The 20,755-nt window shown below is 38.5% G+C and overlaps 1 protein-coding gene across 1 annotated transcript in view; it reads right to left on the reverse strand.

The window, feature by feature from the left end:
• The window catches only part of EXOC6B (exocyst complex component 6B), a 563,620-nt gene extending 543,228 nt beyond the window's left edge, over positions 1 to 20,392 (reverse strand). The window contains exon 1 of the mRNA XM_037126278.2: positions 20,183 to 20,392. Coding sequence (XP_036982173.1) covers positions 20,183 to 20,295 — 113 coding nt within the window. The 5' untranslated portion in view covers positions 20,296 to 20,392. The remainder of the gene's footprint in view (positions 1 to 20,182) is intronic.
• Positions 20,393 to 20,755: the final 363 nt, after the last annotated feature.

Raw genomic sequence — 20,755 nt, forward strand, 5'->3', positions numbered from 1 at the left:
ATTTTATTTTTTAATTTCTTATTTTTTTAATTTTGGTGTGCAAACAGTAACATTTCATCAGTGTAACACACTGATTTTCTTAGTGCTAACCCTCTGAGTGATAAATTTGGAAAATGCTGTCTTCATTTTATGTATTAAAGTTCATTTCAGTTTTTAAAATGAAGTGTAATCTGTACTTTCACCCTTTAAAAAAAAGGAAAGAGGAAAATCCTCAAATCAACCATCTAAGCTCCTTCACCTCAAGAACCTGAAGAGCAAAAGACAAAAATAGAAACAAGGAGGAGGAAGGAAATAATGAAATTAAGGGCAGAAATCAAAAAAATTAAAAACAGAAAAACAATACAGAAAATTTAATGAAAAATTCTGGTTCTTTAAAATGATCAATAAAATACACAAATATTTAACAAAAAAATATACAAATTATCAATATACGAAATAAGACAAGGAATATCACTACGTACCCTGTAGCCATTAAAAGGATGATAACAGAACTATCATCTCTTTTGACATAAATTTGACAACTTAGATGAAATAGAAAATTCTATTTCCTAGAAATTTTCTATTCCTAGAAAAAAACAAATTCCTAACAACAAACAAATTCCTAAAAAAAAAACTACTACGATTTACTCAATACAAAAATGTCAATTTATATTGCTCTAGAACTATGAAGAAAATTGAATTTGTAATTAAAAATCTCCCCCCAAAATCTGCAGGACTCAATGGTTTCATTGGAGAATTCTGCAAAATGTTTAAAGCAGAATTAACATCAATTCTAAAATCTTTCCCAGATAATAAAAAAAGAAGGGAAGGAACACTTTCCAAATAATTTTATGAAGTGAATACTACCCTATCATCAAAACCAGACAGTTAAGAAAAAAAAATACAGACCAATACCTCTGACAAATGTAAACACAAAAATCCCATAATGGAAAAAATACAATAAAAACATAATGATAATGTACTAAAAACAAAATCCCCAAGAAACTATTGGCAAAAAATAGAATTCAGAAGTATATAATAAGAAATATAGCCCTGGCTAGTGTGGCTCAGTGGACTAGGTGCCAACCTGCAAACCAAAGGGTCGCCAGTCCAATTCCTGGTAGGGGCACATGCCTGGGCTGTGGGCCAGGTCCCCCAGTCAGGGGTGTGCAAGAGGCAACCACATGTTGATGTTTCTCTCCCTCTCTTTTTCCCTCCCCTTTTAAAAATAAATAAATAAAATCTTTTTTTTTTAAAGAAAAATATATACAGTGACGAAGCTACAATTATTCCAGGGAATCAGGCTCATTCAACACTCAAATCAAGCAGTGCAATCCACCAAGCTAAAGAAGATAAATTCCATGACCACATCAATCAACACAGCAAAAGCACTGGACTATATTCAACACTCTTTCGTGATTAAAAAAGTTCTCAGAAAACAGGAATAGAAGAGAACTTTCTCAACTTCATAAAGAACATCTGCAAAAAACCAATAACTAACACTAGGCTTTCTCTCTAAGACCAGGAACAAGGCAAAGATGTCCACTTACCAATCTAATTCAATATAGTCCTGGAAATTCTAGCCAGAAAAAGAAAATGAAGGAAAAAGAATACAGATTGGGAAAGTAGAGCTAAAACTGTCCCCACTTACAGAGAACACTATTCTCCACATAGAAACTACAAGGAATCTACAAAACAAAACACACAGATGAATAAGTGAGTTCGGCAGTCACAATGATCCAAGATAAACATACAAACAGTAATTGCATTTCTATATACTAGCAATGAACACAATGACAGCAAAATCAAAAATAAAATACCACTTATATCACTTTTCAAAAAGTACTTTTAAGTGTAAATCTAGCAAAGCATGTACTGGGAATGCTAAAAGCTGCATAATGCTGATGAGAAGAAATCCAAAAAGAGCTAAACAAAGAGACATACCATATTTGTGAAATGGAAGAACTCATGAAATAAAGGTATCAATTCCCTACAAACTGATATACAGGTTTTAATGGAATTCATATCAAAATCTCAGCAGGATAATTTTAGAGATATAGACAATATTATAAAAGGACATATATGTCAAAAGGCAAAGGAACTAAACTAGCTAAAACTATTTTGATATTAAACTGTAAGAATCAGCCCACAGAATATTAAGACTTATTCTATTAAAAGACAATAATCAAGACTGATATTTGCAGAGGAATAGACACACAGATCAACTGAAACGAGAATGTAGAAATACACCCTCAAAGAGCAAAAAAGAAAAGAAAAGAAAAGAAAAAGCAGGAGAAAATCTTCAAGATCTAAAAAAGTGTTAGAATTGATACAAAAAGCACACTCCATACCAGGAAAAACTGGTAAATTGGACTTCATCAAAATTAAAAACTATGACATACAAAAGACCCTCTTAAGAGGGTGAAAAGACAAACTACAGAATGGAAGAAAATACCTGCAAAACATATATCCAGCAAAGGACAAGTATTAGAACATGTAAATGATTCTCAAAACTCAACAGCAAAAGAAAAAATCAATTAGAAAATGGGCAAAGGACATGAAGGCAATTCAACTAAGTGGCAAATAAGCACATGAAAAGATGTTCAACATGATCAGCAATTAGGGAAATGCAAATTAAAACCACAGTGAAATATTACCATACAAGTTATCAGAATGGCTCAAATAAAAATGACAACACCAAATATTAAAAAGGATCTGAAGAAAATGGAACCCTCATACATTGTTGGTGGGAATGTAAAAGGGTGCAGCCACTCTGGATAACAATTTTGGCAATTCCTCAAAAAACTAAACACAGAGTTACCATATGACCCAGCAATTCCACTCTTAGGTATATATATCCAAGAGAACTTAAAACATACATCCACACGAACACCTTCACACAAATGTTTACAGCAGTTTTATCTCTAATAGCCAAAAACTGAAACGATCCAGATGTTCCCCAATGGGTGAATGATTAAACAAACTGTGGTACAGCTATACCAGGGATTATTTAGCAAGAAAAAGGAGAAAACTACTGATACATGGCAACAATTTGGATGAATCTGAAGGAAATTATGCTGAGTGAGAAGAGTCACTTCCAAAATGTTACATGCTGTACGATTCCACTTAAATAACATTCTTTAAATGACAAAACTAGAATAATAAAGAACAGAGGAGTACTGTCGGGGCTACAAAGGAGTAGGAACAGAAGGGAAGTGGCTGTTGCTATAAGAGTGCAACATGCAGAGGGATCCTCACAGTGATGGAAATGTTCTGTAGCTTGACTGTCAAGACACAGTACCAGTATCTAGGTCCTGATCTGCTGTGCTGCATTCTGCAAGATGTCAGCACTGGAGGAAACTGGGTAAAGGGTATGGGGGGGAGGGTCTCTGTATGTGTTATTTCTTAAAACTGCATGTGAATCTACAATTATTTCACATAAAAAGTTTAATTTTTAAAAAGCAAATAATAAATGCATACAGTTGGGTCCGCATTTACCATTTAAAATGCTAATTTTCAAGAGCTCCTCTCATATCACCTTTCCCTTTCCTCTCACTTTGCAGACAAACGCTAAAAGATCTCCATTGCACATCCTCTCCTTACAAAGGCCAAGCAACTCTTTTATCTCGTCAAAAACAAACTGCTTGTCTAGCTCCCTTATTTCTTTCCTTTTATTTTAATGTCTTTCACAAACACATATTTCCCAAAATAAGACTCCATATTAAGAATGTTTCATAACGTATAGTCAGTCAAGCTCTATCTACTATTCTTATTAATATTGCTTGCTAATATCACATTACAATCTTATTGTTTGCTGGCACCAGAGCTTCCCCGGAAAGTGTAATTTAGTTGCACTGTGTAGCTCTCCCTTGCTTGGATGTTTCACTAGATAGTGTATATTTTAAAATTATAGAAAGTTCTAAATTATAGGAAGTAAAAGGGAGATACAAAAAGAAAGCACAAATATGAGGAAAGAAAACAGAGATCTTGAGAACAAAGGAGCAAAGACACTTGGCTTAGACCCACAACAAGATGTTAGTACTCCAAAAAATACGCTTTTGTCACAGAGCTTTTCATGTTCCAAATATACAAAAATGGGATCAAAACTGAAAACCTATGATACCCCACAGCTTTTTCATCAAAAATAAATACAGCAAAAGAGCCTGTACTTTAACCAAATCATAATTTTTGGCAAATGGCCTTCATTTATCTAACAATAAAACATTTATCTAGTATTCAAAACACTGGAGCACCTGAACTCAAAAAATGATTGAATTGTTCTTTTTTAAAAAAGGTTGTTGTTAATGTCATGGTTTTGCTCTTATCTAATGATCAGTATGATTATAAAATAGCAATACTGAGTGAAGTTAAATCTACTACAGCCCAACACGCATGTCAATGTGGTATCTTCAGGACGAGCAGTAGGTGGGTGTTTCAACAGAGGCACAGTCCCTCTGTGTCACCTCACATCACATTAAGGTAATCTAGTTGGTTGCACTGTGATCATTCTTGCTCACAGATGTTTCTTTCACTGGGTAATGTAAGTTCTAAAGTATAGTTACGCAAACATGTATTACATGCTTAAACTTCTTTTACTAATTATTGTGCTCTTGAGAGTTATGTATCTCAGTGTTTTCATTATAAATCTAGAACAAGGAAGTTTCCAGACATTCCAAATAAATGACCTTGTTAATAACACATACATTTTCCAGCCAGTGCATTCTAAATTATATAGCTAAAGGCAAAGCATCTATCATTATTTTACTTGTTGGCAATTTTTTAAATGGCCAATGTGAGTTGGGTTTTGCTTTACCATCAAATTTAGACTCTGTTTCAAATGAAATCATTGTGGCTTTGATGGCATTTATACCATACAAGTGCTGGGTAAGGATCTTGGCCCAGTCCTTGGGTACTCTCCCTCGCTCCACTTCTTTTCATGGAATAAGGTGGCTTATTCAGGTTCTTCGACTTTCATAAAAAGATATTAATTCTACTCACAGCAGGTGTACTTTTAAAGCATATAGAGCTCATACTACCTAAGAACTAAGTAATACATTCAGAAAAAAAGGCAGAAAAATACAATTTTGGCCCCACACTCATTACTTATTAAAATTCTTGACTATTTGCCCTGGCTGCTGTAGCTCAGTAGATTGAGCACAGGCCTGCAAACCAGAGGATCACAGTTCAATTCCCAGTCAGGGCACATGCCTGGGTTGCAAGCCAGTTCCCAGCAGGGGACACACGAGAGGCAACCATACATTGATATTTCTCTCCCTCTCTCCTTCCCTTCCCCTCTAAAGATAAATGAATAAAATCTTTTTAAAAAAATCCGGACTATTGAAAGTAGTACTTACGAAGAAATAACTAAAGCATATGCAATGCAAACATTATTTCAGGTTAGAAATCACAGACACAAGACATACATGGATTTTACTAAGGAGAGTGTCTACAGCATCCATAAGACTCCCAAAGCGATCGGCAATCAAAAAAGGAAGGGAGGGAGGAATAATGCACCTTCTAAACCACTATAAATATTATCAAATCTATGCCTTGATTAAGCCAAGACCAGCAAAACACCGCATTCCTCTGGCTCCCTACAGAACTGCCTTTACTAAACTCTGCTCTGGTCATGCCATACGCTCTCGCTGAAGGACAATACAGGAAACAGCCTGCCACATATTGCTGCATTTACTATGTGGATATTAAAGTTACATTATACAGGGCCTTCTTTGTGAGGACATATGGGAGAAACAGTTCTCTGGTCTTACTTAGAACCAGGAACAGCTGTGCTTCTCCTAAGTAAGTACTTTTTAATTTTATAACACCATAACTCAAATAACTGAACATGTCTCTTTTTTATTTTTTGTACTACTTGCTAGAAAGCCTAGCGCTAAAGTGATAGCCTACCTTTAAAAAATGAACAGGCCTTCGAACACAAATTTTTTACACATCTAAGTTCTCTCCATGTCTTTTCCATTTTGGAGTTCAGTAAGTTATGGCTCCCCCACTAAGAAGTTACACTCTGACTCAATACCTCCTGGTGGATCAAAAAGGCATTCTTCTGGGACATACTAAAGGTTCTCAAAGATCTGTTAACAAACATGAACCTTCTAACTGCTCGCAATCTTGACTTCATATACTCCTTCCTGCCTTTGTTTTCCCTTTGCCCCAATTTCCTCACCACCTCTGATACATCTATTATATGTATTTTTAAAATAATATATATTTTTAGAAACTATCTAATTCCTTTCTAGAACAAGGCAAGGGGAAAATTAAAGAGGAGAAATATTAGTCAGTTGTCAATTAACCAGAACAAGTGAAAGGAAATTGAAAATACCCCAAACAGAATTAAGACAAAATTAACCTCCTCTAAAAAAAATAGTAAAAATATATGCCCTGCTGGTGTGGCTCTATGGATTGAATGCTGGCCTGTGAACCAAAGAGTCGCCAGTTTGATTCCCAGTCAGGGTACATGCCTAGGTTACAGGCCAGGTCCCCAGTAGGGGGCACTCGAGGGGCAACCACACACTGATATTTCTCTCTCCCTCCCTTCCCCTCTCTCTAAAAATAAATGAGTAAAATCTCTTAAAAAGAAATCAAAATGTGGTATAAAATATAAATGTTAAGTTACATGCAATTTAAAGGAAAACATTTACCATTCTACATTTAGAAATGTTAAATATACATATAATTTAAAGATATGCAATGTCACAAACTGTTTTTTAAAAATACCCAAAATATTAAAATATTCTATTACTATTATTTATTTCTTAGCTGAACTCTCCTTAATTAAAATATTGTAACAAAGTCCATACAACATTGATTCATCTTTGAGTAACTACCTTCCTTCTTTCCTAAATACGCCAGCAAATACTACTAAGTGGCAAAAATGGCTTTACTCTGTTTCACCGCAGCAACAGCAGACACCTCTAAGAAATGACCTTACGTCCCAAAGTGGTTAAGCTGGGGGGGGGGGTGGTATGTAACTCAGTTTCTACTAACTCCTCCCCCTCACTAGTTTTGCTTTTTCCCCGCCAAGCAAATTTAAAATGTCATCACTGCTCAACTTCTCAACTCCGAATCACATATTTCATAGATAAGCCACTTACTAATTTTATCTCTTCAGTTGCTTTCAGTTGAAGGCTTGATTTTGGTGTGTGATTAAATCAGTTATTACATCATTAGCAAATACTACAAACAATCAATAACTTTGATGATATAAAGGACCAAAATATCTTTATTATCCCAATGACCTAATTAATATTCATATATATATTAGAAACTAAAACTATGTCATAAATATCATCTAAATTCTAAACTGTTTCCCAAACCATACTAAATAAATGTCCTTTTAACTTTTTGCAACTAATGCATATGCTAATTGTGTTGATGCTAGAAATGATGTAAACATAAGAATACATGCCATTACATTTTATTTATCGATTTTAGGGAGAGGGAGAAAAGGAAATGTCGATTTGTTGTTACACTTATTTTGTGCATTCATGGGTTGATTCTTTTTGTGCCCTGATAAGGGATGGATCCCGAAACCTTGGCGTACCAGGACAATGCTCTAACCAAACTGAGATACCCGGCCAGGGCCAACGCTGTAACATCTTAAAGTAAAAAATTATTTAAATGTTGAAATCCTCGGATTTGTCAAGACTTTTATTTGTATGTGAAGCACAATTACCTAGTATCACTGCATTCCCAAAAAAAACTTCTGACTTCAAATTATTACAGCCTCCTAGTACAAGATTCTTAAAAGTTCTTTTAAAATATGTGTTTATTCACCCAGGCTGGTATAGCTCAGTGGATTGAGCATGGGCCTGCAAACCAGAGGATCGCGGTTCGATTCCCAGTCAGGGCACATGCCTGGGTTGCAGGCCAGTTCCCAGCAGGGGACATACGAGAGGCAACCATACATTGATATTTCTCTCCCTCTCTCCTTCCCTTACCCTCTAAAGATAAATAAATAAAATCTTTAAAAAGGGGGGGGGAGGGAGCAGCAGTATTTTTTTTTAAATAAAATATGTGTTTATTCATGTCCCTTTACGACTAAAACAATGAAAAGGCAGGTTTGAAGCTTTCATTCCGTAAAAACAATGGTTTCTTTGTTTTAGTAGTAACAGCTCATTTCAATTTGTATACTCCTGGCATGTTTATTTAAACAAAGCGTAACTATCAAAGGTTCTGTACTAGTGCTCCCAAATCAAAAAGAAAACTTTATAGAAAAATCAGCAAAGAACATGAACAACAGTATACGCACATACGCACATCCCCAAAGACACACAAAAAGCCTTTTCTACATAAAGAGATATTCAGCTGCACTCATAATAAGAAAAGTACAAATGAAAACTACATCAAAATCCCATTTACCATTTACCATATTGGCAAAAACTCAAAAGACTAATACATATGCTATCACAAAAGCTATAGAGAAAGGAGCACTTTCACAGACCGTTCGGAGAGAGCAAAATGTCACAACCCCCACCAAGATTGATACCTACCAAATTACAGGTACATAAATCATTTACCAGCAATCCCTCTTCTGGAAATCGATCCTACAGATACAGTATGAAATATAAAATAAGAAATGACAAATATTCAAGGTTATTCAGTGTTATTTTGTCCAGGAAAAGAATGAAAATAACCCAAGTTCACAGAAACAGGATTGGTTGAGTAAACCATGGTATATTTATACAATGAAATACTCTGCAGCTGTAAAAAAGAATAAGGAAAATCTCTGCATACTAATTTCCAAAATATTCTGAGTAAAAAAAACTACACTACAGAACTACATATATAGTATACTACTTATTTTGTAAAAAGGGGGAGAAAATAAAATTTTATATGCTTATATTTGCATAAAAAACACAACAGAAGAATAAACAACAAATTAGTAAAATGAGGGAATGGAATAAAAGAAAAAAGTATTTATTAGATCTGTGGTTTATATCCTTTTCTTTCCATTTTTTAAATGAAACATTTCAAACCCAGAAATATAAAAATAATTTACCTATTCATTTTTTAATAGTTTTTTTTAATCCTCACCCAAGGACATTTTTTCCCTTGCTTTTAGAGAGAGGAATGGAGAAAAACATCAATGTAAGAGAGAAACATTAACCGGTTGCCTTTGATATGCACCAGAACCAGGGACCGTGGGCACCCACATCTGAGATTGAACCTTCAGCCTAGGTATGTGCCCTGACTGGGGATCAAATCCACAACATTTCGGTTATGGGACGATGCTCCAACCAACTGAGCCACACCAGACAGGGCAAATAGGGTTTAGGGTTGGTTGGTTGGTTGGTTGGTTGGTTGGTTGGTTGGTTGGTTTGTTTGTTTGTTTTTATATTTTTTCCATGACCATTTATCCCCCTTATACCCTCTTCTACCTGCACCCACATCCCTCCTCCCGACAATCACCATACTGTTGTCCATGCTCATGAGTTCTTTTTCTTTTATGATCAACCCCTCTACCCTCAACCTCCTCCCATCTATTCATTTTTTATTTTCAAAGCTGTATTACATAAGATTTCCAGGCCAGTTTCACAAGCATTATGTATCAGATCTAAAGATAACAAACTCTTGAAATTCAGCATCAGCCAAATGCTACACTTCCATTTAATTTCTCTCTGTAACTACTAATTTTTCTGTGGTTTGGATCTAATTAATCACATAAGCCATCAGAATAACCTTCCAAAGGAAGAGCTTCAAAGAAAACTTTTTATTAGGCTCAAGTAAAATTAGACACAGAGCCCATTGCTGATTAAACCTAATCAGCACTGTCTTATCAGCTACAGAGGGTTTTTTGCATTTTCATTTTCTTTCAATTTGCTTGACAACTCAGTAAGGCTATTAAAATAAAACCTAACTTCTCTTTATCAAACCACAAAAAAATCTCATTCTCCCATTCCATACAGTAATAAAACACTTAACACTACCCTTTTCCCAATGTACAATTTTAACATTTTGCCAATTCTAAGCTTTATTTATACAACATACACTTAAGATTATAACATTCTAATCACTAGAGTGATCACACTTAAATTTGCACACCTTTGACAACACTGCAAAAGGATGACAGGGTTTAGGGGTCACACATTTTACTTTGGGTTGACAAAAAGAAAGGAGAACTATAAAATTATAGGTAATTCAAAAAAATAAACATTTCTAATACATTGACATTCTTAAGATTTTCAGCAGTGTTATTTTTTAAGCCTAGTCATATTTTTAAGACAGTTAATGCACAAGTCAGTTAATGAACCCAGATAATTAACAGTTCATAATACATTCAACACATATTTATTAAGCACCAACTATATGCTAAGCTCTCAAAATAGAGCAGCAAACAAAAAAAAAAAAATCCCTCCTATCCTGGACTACACATTCCAGTGGAGGATATAATCAAAAATCACTTACATCAGGCAGTAGTAAGTGTTATGAAGACAAATAAAGTTCTTCTTTATTTCCTATTCCAATAAATGGTACCACTATTTACTCAGTTACTTAGGCTAAGACCCTTAGAATCATCCTTAACTTCCCTCATTCTTTAATCCCCATAAATAATCCATCTTTTAGCTCTACATTCAAAATATATTCTAAATCTATTTTTTAAGCATTTTTTATTTAATTATTGTTCAAATACAGTTTTCTATCTTTTACTCCCATCCCAGCCCACCCCCCCAGTGCTCCCCACCTCCCTCCCATTTCCACCCCCCCCCCCTTAGTTTTTGTCCATGTGTCCTTTATACTTGTTCCTGTGAATCCTCCCCCTTTTCCCCTGAAATTCTCTCCCCTCTCCCCTCTGGTCCCTGTCAGCCTGTTCTGTATTTCAGTGTCTTTGGTTATATTTTGCTTGCTCGCTTGCTTGTTTTGTTGTTTAGCTTCCTGTTAAAGGTGAGATCATATGGCATTTGTCTTTCACCGCCATTCTATGCAGCAGAAAGAAAGAAGGAGCTACTACCCTTTGCAACGGCATGGATGGAACTGGAAAGCATTATGCTGAGTGAAATAAGTCTATTTCTCATCATCTTCTCCTCCACACCTTACTGCCACAACCACCTTCTTGCATCTTATTACTTGCAAATATCCCTCGCACAATGTCCCTGTTTCTTCTCTTATTGTCCCCACACAGCAGCCAAAATATTTCTTGTTTCATATAACTTAGAGCATGGCCCTTCCGTGCTCAAAACTCTCCTGTGCATTCCCATAACAGCTGGAGGAAAATCAGCCTGTTCTCAGTCAACATGACCTAGACCCTGACTACTCACTCTCCTTCCATCGCCTCCCTCCTTCCTGCTTCTCCCAAGGACCTTGACACTGTGCCCTCCGTCTGGAAGAGACTGCCCCTAGAATGACATGGCTTGTTCTTTCACTGTCTTCAAACCTCTGCAAGAACTTTTTCTAACCACCTAATCAGAACAATACCCCATCATACATAACACTAATCACTAATAGCATTATTCCACATGTTTGTTTATCCTGTGAGTGTGCCACCAGAACACAAGGTCCATAAGGGCAATATTTGTCTGTTTTGTTTCTTGCTGTGTCCCAGAGCCTGGAAGAGTATGTAATACATAGAAGTTGCTCAATAAGTATTTGTTGAATGAATGACTAAATTAACTCATGAATGAAAAAGAAATGAATGAATGAAGCCACTAAATGATACAGCTACAGCCCTGGCTATGCAGTTTAGTGGGTTAGAGCATCATCACTGATATGCCAAGGTTGCAGGTTCAATCCATGGTCAGGGCACAAACAAGAAGCAACCAATTAATGCAACAATAAGTGAAACAACAAAAAGATGCTTGTTTCTCTCTCTCAAGTCAATAAATAAAAAAGGTTTTAATGATATAGTTATAAAATATATAACAAACTATGAAACTGTATATAACATGCTAACTAAAAAGGTAAGACATAATAGCATGATAATACTCTACTAATACCTAATGTAATAAAATGCATATGAAAAAAGTTTAAAAGAAACATACAAATCTATGAGTTGTAAAAGGATGGTAAGATTAAGTTTATTGTTGTCTTGTCTCTTAACCTTTTTCGAAGTCGTTATCTTGCATTTATAATTAAAATATAAACTGTAATTTTTAAAAGGTACTACTACTAAAAAAACTAGTAATCCGCAATGAGAGATCATTTCTTTCCCCTCAATGACTGCATGGAGAATACCAGACTCATCCGGGGGCTTTACAAATTTGCTTCTGATCCCCCATTCTCTGCTCTGTCTCAAAATAAACACTCCCAGGGTCTTGTTACTGCTGATTATTACATCCCTCATATATGAGAGAGCAGGGGGAAAAAAAGGCCAAGGACCACTAAACATAAGTCTAAAGACAGAAATACAAAAGGTCACACCACAAACAAAAGGCAGAAAAGGATGCATAATACCCGAGTGATTACTACCTAGCAGGTAGTGTGAAGAATGCAAGACTCCTTTTTTTTAAATAACTTCCTACAATGTAAATGGCATCATCCTCATCTTATAAATGAGAATAAATTGCTCACCAAAGTGGTAAGTTGCTTATAAAAATAATTAATTGATTAAAGAAGTCCAAGCATGGACCAATAGTAAGAAAGTACATCTTTGTAAAAACAAAATATATGAGGCAAAGGTCTGGAAGGAAATGCATCAAAACAAGAGCAGCTGTGTTATAAGATTATAAGAAATTTTTTAACAGTTTCCAAAATTGTATAAGGTTGAAATAATGTTTTCACAGCACAAATAACTAGACAGATAAGATTGTATTGTCAATATACTTTATGTTAATCTTAAGACTGGGAAGAATGACACAAACCAATTCCATAAGGTCCCTAAAGTAAACAATCGGTCCCTAAAGTAAATGCTTCACTAAGATCAAACACAGCAATCACATCATTCTCATTATAACAGAGGACCTTAGAATGGAAGGCAGCAATTGTGCTAGAGAAACCCATTAGCTGAAAACATTAGAGCAAAATTCTTCCTGGATGAGAACACTCAAGGAGAGTCAGGCTGAAGAGCAAAGTCAAATAAACACAATGACTGGGTCTTGACTATTAGATCTCTATCACAAATAAGAAATAAAAATTACAGGGTAAAAAGGTCAAGATAAATCAACCAGGAACATTTCTGAGTAGGAAAGCAGGCACTCGCCCTGACTGGTGTGGTGGCTCAGTGGGTCGGGCATCATCCTGAAAAGCAAAGCTCTCCCCATTCAATCCCCGGTCAGAGAATACGCCCGGATTGCAGGCCATGTCCCCAGCCGGGGGCACTGTGACAGGCAACCAATGGGTGTTTCTCTCACACATCAGTGTTTCTTTTCCTCTCTTTCTCCCTCTCTTTTCCTCTCTGTAAAAATGAATAATTAAAATCTTCAAAATAATGAAAGAGGGCACTCAGCAAATGGTGCTAGAACAAGTGGATAGCAACAGAATAGCAACAGGATAGTAAAAGAATGACACTGGACACTCTTCCTTCTACTAGACACAAAAATGAACTCAAAATGGGTCACAGACCTTAATGTAAGAGACAAAATTATAAAACTCTTGGAAAAAACAAATGAGTAAATCTTCATGGTCTTGGGTTAAGTGAAGGCTTCCTAGATAAACCAAAAGCACGAGCAAAAAAATTAAAAATAGATAAACTGAATTACATCAAAATTTAAAATGTCTGTGTAACAAATGATACCATCAAGAAAGAAGGTACTATATCTGAGACCACATCAACCTGGAAGAGGACTTCCAGTCAGATGGCAGCACAGGTAAACATGGCTCATCTCCTCTCACCACATCAAAATTACAACAAATCTACAGAACCACCATCACTCAGAACTGTCAGAATCCAGGCTGAATGGAAATCCACAACTATGGAATTAAAGAAACCACATCCATCCAGACTGCAGGAGGGGTGCAGACATGTAATAGGCTAGTCCCACAAACACATGTGGTAGATAAAACTTTGGGAGGGATATCTCAGGAGCGAGGAATCCCAGCCCCACACAAGGCTTTCCAGCCCAGGGTTCCAGTGGCAGAAAACAGTCCCCATAACTTCTGGCTGCAAAAACCAGCAGGGACTAAAACAGTGGAATTAACTTCTGGAGTCCAAGCAGTTCCTCTTAAAGAACCCACACATGGACTTACTCAGACTTACTCCCTGAGCTCCAGCACCAGGGTAGCAGCTTGAAAGGCACCAGTGGCACACAGGGAGGAACTGAAGTGTCTGGCAGCAAGGCAAGAGCTGGGGGACAGCTTTCTCCCAGACAGAAAGGCAGGCAGAGGCCCTTTTTCCTTTTCTAAATGCCCCACCCCCAAAGCCACAGAGCCGACAGGCAGGTACTATATCTGAGACCACATCAACCTGGTTAAAACTGTCTGTCCCACCCTGGACATCCCCTGAGGCTCTCCCCCACCCAACTCATAGGTCCACACAAGCTATTAGCAGTGGCTTTTTCATATGAAATGCTGGTCTTGGCTCATGTTTCACAACTTCCTTAACTGTCCCAAACAAGCAACGGCAGGCCTCAGTAAACCCCAGGCCCCATACCTCTAGGTAAGTGGCCCCAGGCCCAGCATTAGCAGCAAACAGCCTAGATTCATAGTTTGGCTCATCTGGAAATCTCCAAGCCCAGAACAAGTAGCAGCCATCTGCAGATTGCTTGGTAGCTCATGCAGGTTGGTCCCAGGCAAACACAGGTAGGGACTGAGTGTGGCCTGCACCACCCAGGAAGCCCCAGAGCATGTGCATCCAGTGGACAGCTACAGACCACGTCAGAGGACCACCACCCTGCCCCTGCACAGCTGATCCTCCATGGAGGGTGCAAGTTGATTGTCAGTGGTCACAGACAGTCCTTGCAGTTGACTGGCCTAAATCCCTTCCACTAACCTGCCAACAACAATCAAGGCTCAACAACAAGAGAAGAACGTACTCAGCCCACATGAAGGGTGCACCTTGAGTACCCAGCTTGGGAGACAGAGGAGTCTGTGCCACTGGACCCTACAGGACACCTACTACATTAGGCCATGTTATCAAGACAGAGTCAAAGCAGCCCTACCTAATACACAGAAACAAACACAGGGAGGCTGCCAAAATGCAAAGACAAAGAAACATACCCAAATGAAAGAACAGGTCAAAACTCCAGAAAAAAAGAGCTAAATGAAATGGAGATAAGCAATCTATCAGATGCAGAGTTCAAAACTGGTTATAAGGATGCTCAAGGAACTTAGTGAGGACCTCAACAACTGGATGAAAAAGATCCAGTCAAAAACGAAGGATACATTAATTGCGACAAACAATGTATGGAGAAACAACAGTAGATGAACAAAGCCAAGAATCAAATCAATGATTTGGAACATAAGGAAGCAAAAAACAACGAAGAAGAAGAAGAAAAGGAGAAGGAGAAGAAAGAATCTAAAAAAAAAAAAAAAACACGAGGGTAGTGTGATGAGCCTGTAGAACAATTTCAAGTGTTCCAACATTTGCACAATAGGGGTGCCAGAAGGAGAAGACAAAGAGCAAGAAATTGGAAATCTACTTGAAAAAAGAATGAAAGAAAACTTCCCTAATTTGGTGAAGGAATTAGACATGCAAGTCTAGGAAGCACAAGAGTCCCAAACAAGATGGATGCAAAGAGGCCCATTCTAAGGCACATCATAATTAATATGCCAAAGATTAAAGATAAGGAGAGAATCTCAAAAACAGCAAGAGAAAAGGAGTCAGTTACCTACAGAGGAGTTCCCATGAGACTATCAGCTGATTTTTCGAAAGAAACTTTGCAGGCTAGAAAAGATGACTGAGAAATACTGAAAGTCATGAAAAGCAGGGACCAACAAAATTGCCCTACCCAACAAAGCCATCATTTAGAATCTAAGGGCATATTAAAAATTAAAAGAAAAAAAGAAAGAAAAAAGACAGCACATACAATAGAAAAAAGTATTTGCAAACTGCATATCTGGTAAGAGACTGACCATATAAAGAACACTTACCACTCAATAATAAAAAGACAAATAACCCAATCAAAAACTGAGCCAAGGATCTGAATAGACATTTCTCCTAAGATAAACAACAAATAAATCACATGAAAAGTTTAGCCGTTAGGGAAATGCAAATCAAAGCTATAGTGAGATACAACATCACATCTACAATGGCTAAAATGAAAAAGACAATAATAGCTGCTGACAAGGATATGAAGAAACTGGAACCCTCATATATTGCTGGCTGGCAGGTAAAATGATACAGACATTTTAAAAAACAGTTTGACAGTTTCCAAAAATGTTAAACACAGAGTTACCCATTAATCTAGAAATTCCACTCCTAGGTATACATGACAGAGAAATGAAAACATATGCCTACCAAAAAACTAGTACACAAATTATTCATAGCATTGTTCCTAACAGTCCCAACGTGGAAATGACCGAAACGTCCATCACCTGATGAATAAATGTGTGATATCCACACAATGGAACACTTACTCAGCAATGAAAAGAAATGAAGTATTGATACAATCTACCACACAAATGAACCCTGAAAACATTATGCTCGGTCACAAAGAAACACAAACTGTATGATTCCATTTATACAAAAGTCCAGAATATGTGAACCCATAAATACAGCAAGAACAGTGATTGCCTGGGGAGAAAAGGGAGACGGAATGAAAAGTGATGGCTAACGGGTATAGGGCTTCTTTTTGGACGGATGGAACTGCTCCAGAATTAGATTATGGTGATTTTTGCACAACCGTTTTGAGCATACTAAAAACCACTGAATTGGACACTTTAAATGGGTGAACTATATGGTATATGAATTGTATCTCAATAAAGCTATTTTAAAAGGTATGGTATTTCAATGTTAAATTAAACAGTTTATATGATAATGAAAGGAAACAAGACTTTGGGTAATAAGCACACAATATAGTACTGATATCAAATTATAATGTTGTACATCTGAAATTGATAGAATGTTATTAACCGATGTTACTCCAACAATTTTCTTAAGTTTAAAAAGAAAATCTGAAACAGTAATTAAAAATGAATGTTCACTGCTATTATCTGGAGAGAAATTGAGGAAATGACCTACTGAATAAGCAATATGAGAGACAACTAAAAATACAGAGATGGAATTTGAAAGCTGAAACATGGAGGTATTGTGTATCAGTGATTTGCAATCAATATTTTAGCATTAGTACTATAAACTAGAATCAATATTAATACTTTGAAAACAAGACAGTCCCTAACATCTTATGGGCCTCTTTCCTCATCTGCAAAAATCAAGACTTGCAACTAACAAAATAATTTTTAAGACAGAGAAGAAAGAAATGGCTGCTTTCCCAAAAGATTTTGCTAGGCAACAGCCTCTATATGCGAGATCTGCCTGGGCCTTTCAGAATCACAATGGAAAAGGAGAGGCACTCCCTTATGATGTATGGGAGCTGACTAACATTGCATGATTGTTTGAGATTAAAATAAGGACAGTTACATAATTAAAAAGTCAAGCCATGGTGGCTCCTCAGCAAAAAAGAATAAGACTAGAAGAATAATTTGGTACACCAGGAAAAGAAAGTAAGTGATGATTTACAAGTAGTAGTTGGCAAAGGAAAGAGTCTTGTTAGGCAAAAGTAGCCAGATGGATTTTTGTGAAGAGCAAAAATTTGGAGGATGGACATACTAATCTTATATCTGCTATCAATTTACTGTTACTCTCTGTTCTTTCATTCCTCTTCAGTTACAAAACCTAACTCAGGAACAGCTAAGAATTGGATGCCTCAAAAAATGCTGCCTTGGAAAGATGAAATAAAGAGGGAAGACTATGAAGGGGAGTAGAGGAGTTTGAGGTCTACAGTGAAGGGTCAAGTTAGGGAAGAGAGCCTACTGCTTTAATAAACCTGGTTAGTGGTTGTGATGGGAAAACAGGACATGATGATGACGGCAGTGCATCCAGGGCAAAGCATGGGATCTGAAACTTCAAGTCCGTGCAAGCTGCTGTCTGAATGGGATTTTAAAAAAGGTGAGATCATCAGCGATGGTTATGGGCAGGGACATGCTACACTACAGACGAAGACAGTGGGTGCTACTTGCATTCTAGAATGTTCAAGGGATTGGATCTTGGGTCTGATAGTAGGTTTAGGGTTCTCTGCCAAGGATGCAGGGAGTCAGGAAAAGCAACTAAAACTGATAAGACCCGCAGAGGTTCTCAAAACTCACTCCCCTTTTTTTACTATGTCAATTTAGGGCAAAAGATCTCTCAATTAAACTACCCCCATAAACCCCGACTTTCCAGTGAGAAAAGAACTCAGTAGAACTCAGTGAATGAAGCAAATTTTAGGAAGAATGAGTAACTTGTATTCGAACCATCTCCCACATATTCTTATATTAAGATACTTGAAAATTGTAGGCCAAAATTCAGTTGATAAAAATAGGCATTACTATTTGGTGGAGGGTTAATATAATAAATCAACAAACTAAATGGACAGAACCAAATTAAAGCCATTTATTCTATAAGCCAAGAACTACAGCAATGGAAAACCACAACCAACTCAAGGCAACACTGACGGTGTCCGAGAAAGAATTCCTCCTAAAAACTGGTAATCTTAACTGCTCCAGTGCAGACTTGGCTTGCCTGCCAATTGCAGTTCAGCAGCCAAATTTCTTAGTAGAATACTGAAATAGCATGCTCAGTAACCCTAATAACATCTTGTTTTATGAGAACTAAAGATTAATAACCATTAATAATGCACTCATAATACTAGTAAGTAGCCCTTGGTTTTTCTAAAAGATAATGAATGAGGATCCTTTGCCCTAAAGAGCTCAAGTCAAGGAATAAAGAGAGGATCATTATGGTCACGACCATAATTCACTAGCAAACTACTACGCATTGTCATGTTCAAGGATATATAGCTCATTGTGCTAACAATGTGCTCAGGAGAAGGAAGCTGTGCAGGTGGAGATGTGGAGTAGGAGTAAAGTCTCCAGCTTGTCCCTCCTTCAAACACTTTCATGAGACAACTCTCCCCATTTAAAAAAAAAAAAAAAAAAAGCAGTGAGTAATACTGTAACTCTTCTTTGAAGGAAGAAGCAGTAACCCAAGACTGTGTACTGTGGGTAAGACAATTATTCATCTGTTGGCTACACGGAAATAAGAGGGTACCAGAGGAAGGATGAAGATGAGTTAGTTCTAGGGCTCTAGTAAACTGAGGGCAAAGGGAAAGGTAGCTCAGAATTGGGCTTTTAAAGTAATTAACAAAACCAGTACAGGTGGACGGTAATCCCAACTGAGGTAGAACAGCAGCGGTGCAGGACACAGACTCCGGATTCAGACTGCCTGAGTAGGAACTTCAACTCCCCAACTTCATTTTCTCAGTAACCTCGGGGCAAGTCACTTAACCTCTTTGTACCTCGTCTGTAAAATGAAGGTAACAATAGTACCTAACAGGATTGTTCGTGGTTTGAGTAAGTTACATTTGTAAACTGCTTGATACAATGTCTTTCACTATACAGTAAATGATACCTAAGTTTTGTTAAGTAAATTGAAGTAGGTGGGGGGTTCTTTTGACATCTCCAAATAAATGGAGGTGTCGGGGCAAAGCAATGGTAACGGGGCTGAGAGGGACAATCTGCTCTGGGCAGTGACACCACCAGAAAGCTGCAGCTTTGGGCGAGGTCGTCCTACTGACAGAGTTCCGGCAGCACCCGCTCCCAGGAGAGGGGCACGGGTTGAGGGAAACTTCCTTCCAGGCCTAGGATTTCCAGGAACTCATTTCTGAGAAGTGGCTGTGATTTTAAGGGCGCAAGGGTTTAATTTCCGTGAACAGATCACGGGGGAGAATCCTGTGCTGTCTGCAGAGCAGGGCTTATGTTTAGGGCAGGACGCGGCTGGAGTCGGAGGCAGAGCCAAGGGTGATGTCCTCGGGGAAAGATCGGATAAAAGCCACCGTCGGTCCGGCGCGCTCGCGGGAGGACGAAAGCCGCCCCTGCCCGGAGCGCGGCCGGGGCTGCCTTCGGGGGGACCGGGCTGTGGGGGACGGCGACCGGGAAAGGACCCCGCGTCGGGGCTGCGGAGGGTGACCGCCTCGCCGAGGGCGGAGGTCGCTCGCCCGGCTGTCCCAGGGAGCGGCCCGCGCTGGCCCAGCGGGCAGCCGGCCGGACGCACCGCCCGAGGGAGCGGCCCCCCTGTCCGGCTGGTGCCCGCCGGTGGGTAGCCCCGGCCCCGGGATACCTGAGCGTGGGCCCGATGCAGGCCGTGTCGGTGCTCTCGATCTCCCGCAGGATCCGCTCGTGCTCCGCCGCAGTCTCCAGGCTCTCCGCCTCCGCCATCTTGCCCCGCTCCATGGACAGGGGCGCCCGGCAGCCCGTCCCCTCCTTCGGCGGCTCCGCTCACCTCTCGCTCCCACTCCCACCCCCGGTTCCAGAGCCTCCCCAGCCCGCAGCCGCCAGCACCCGCAGGCCGACCCCTCCCGCGGCCTTGCCACGCCCCCTTGCGTCGCCGCGCCCGCCGACGTTCCCTGCGACCGCCTCTGGGATTCGTAGTTCCCTGGGAGATGTTAGGAAGGGTTCTGCTCACGTATTCATCAAATCCACAGACAAGTGTAGAAAGCCGCACTCCAAGCCAGGAACAAGTAACGACTGCCTATGCTACAGTGATCTAGTCAAGCAGTGCCCCTAATCCTACATTTAATCCTTACATTCTTGTTTAAGACCCTTGCCACAAAGCTCAAATGCTTTTCAGGTTCGAATAATAAGGAAGGACTTAGTAGGTTTCTGTGGTTGGGAGTGCGGAGAGAGAAAGCTA

This window comes from Artibeus jamaicensis, unplaced genomic scaffold, assembly GCF_021234435.1.
Source record: "Artibeus jamaicensis isolate MK-2021 breed Jamaican fruit bat unplaced genomic scaffold, CSHL_Jam_final contig_3174, whole genome shotgun sequence".
NCBI lineage: Eukaryota > Metazoa > Chordata > Mammalia > Chiroptera > Phyllostomidae > Artibeus > Artibeus jamaicensis.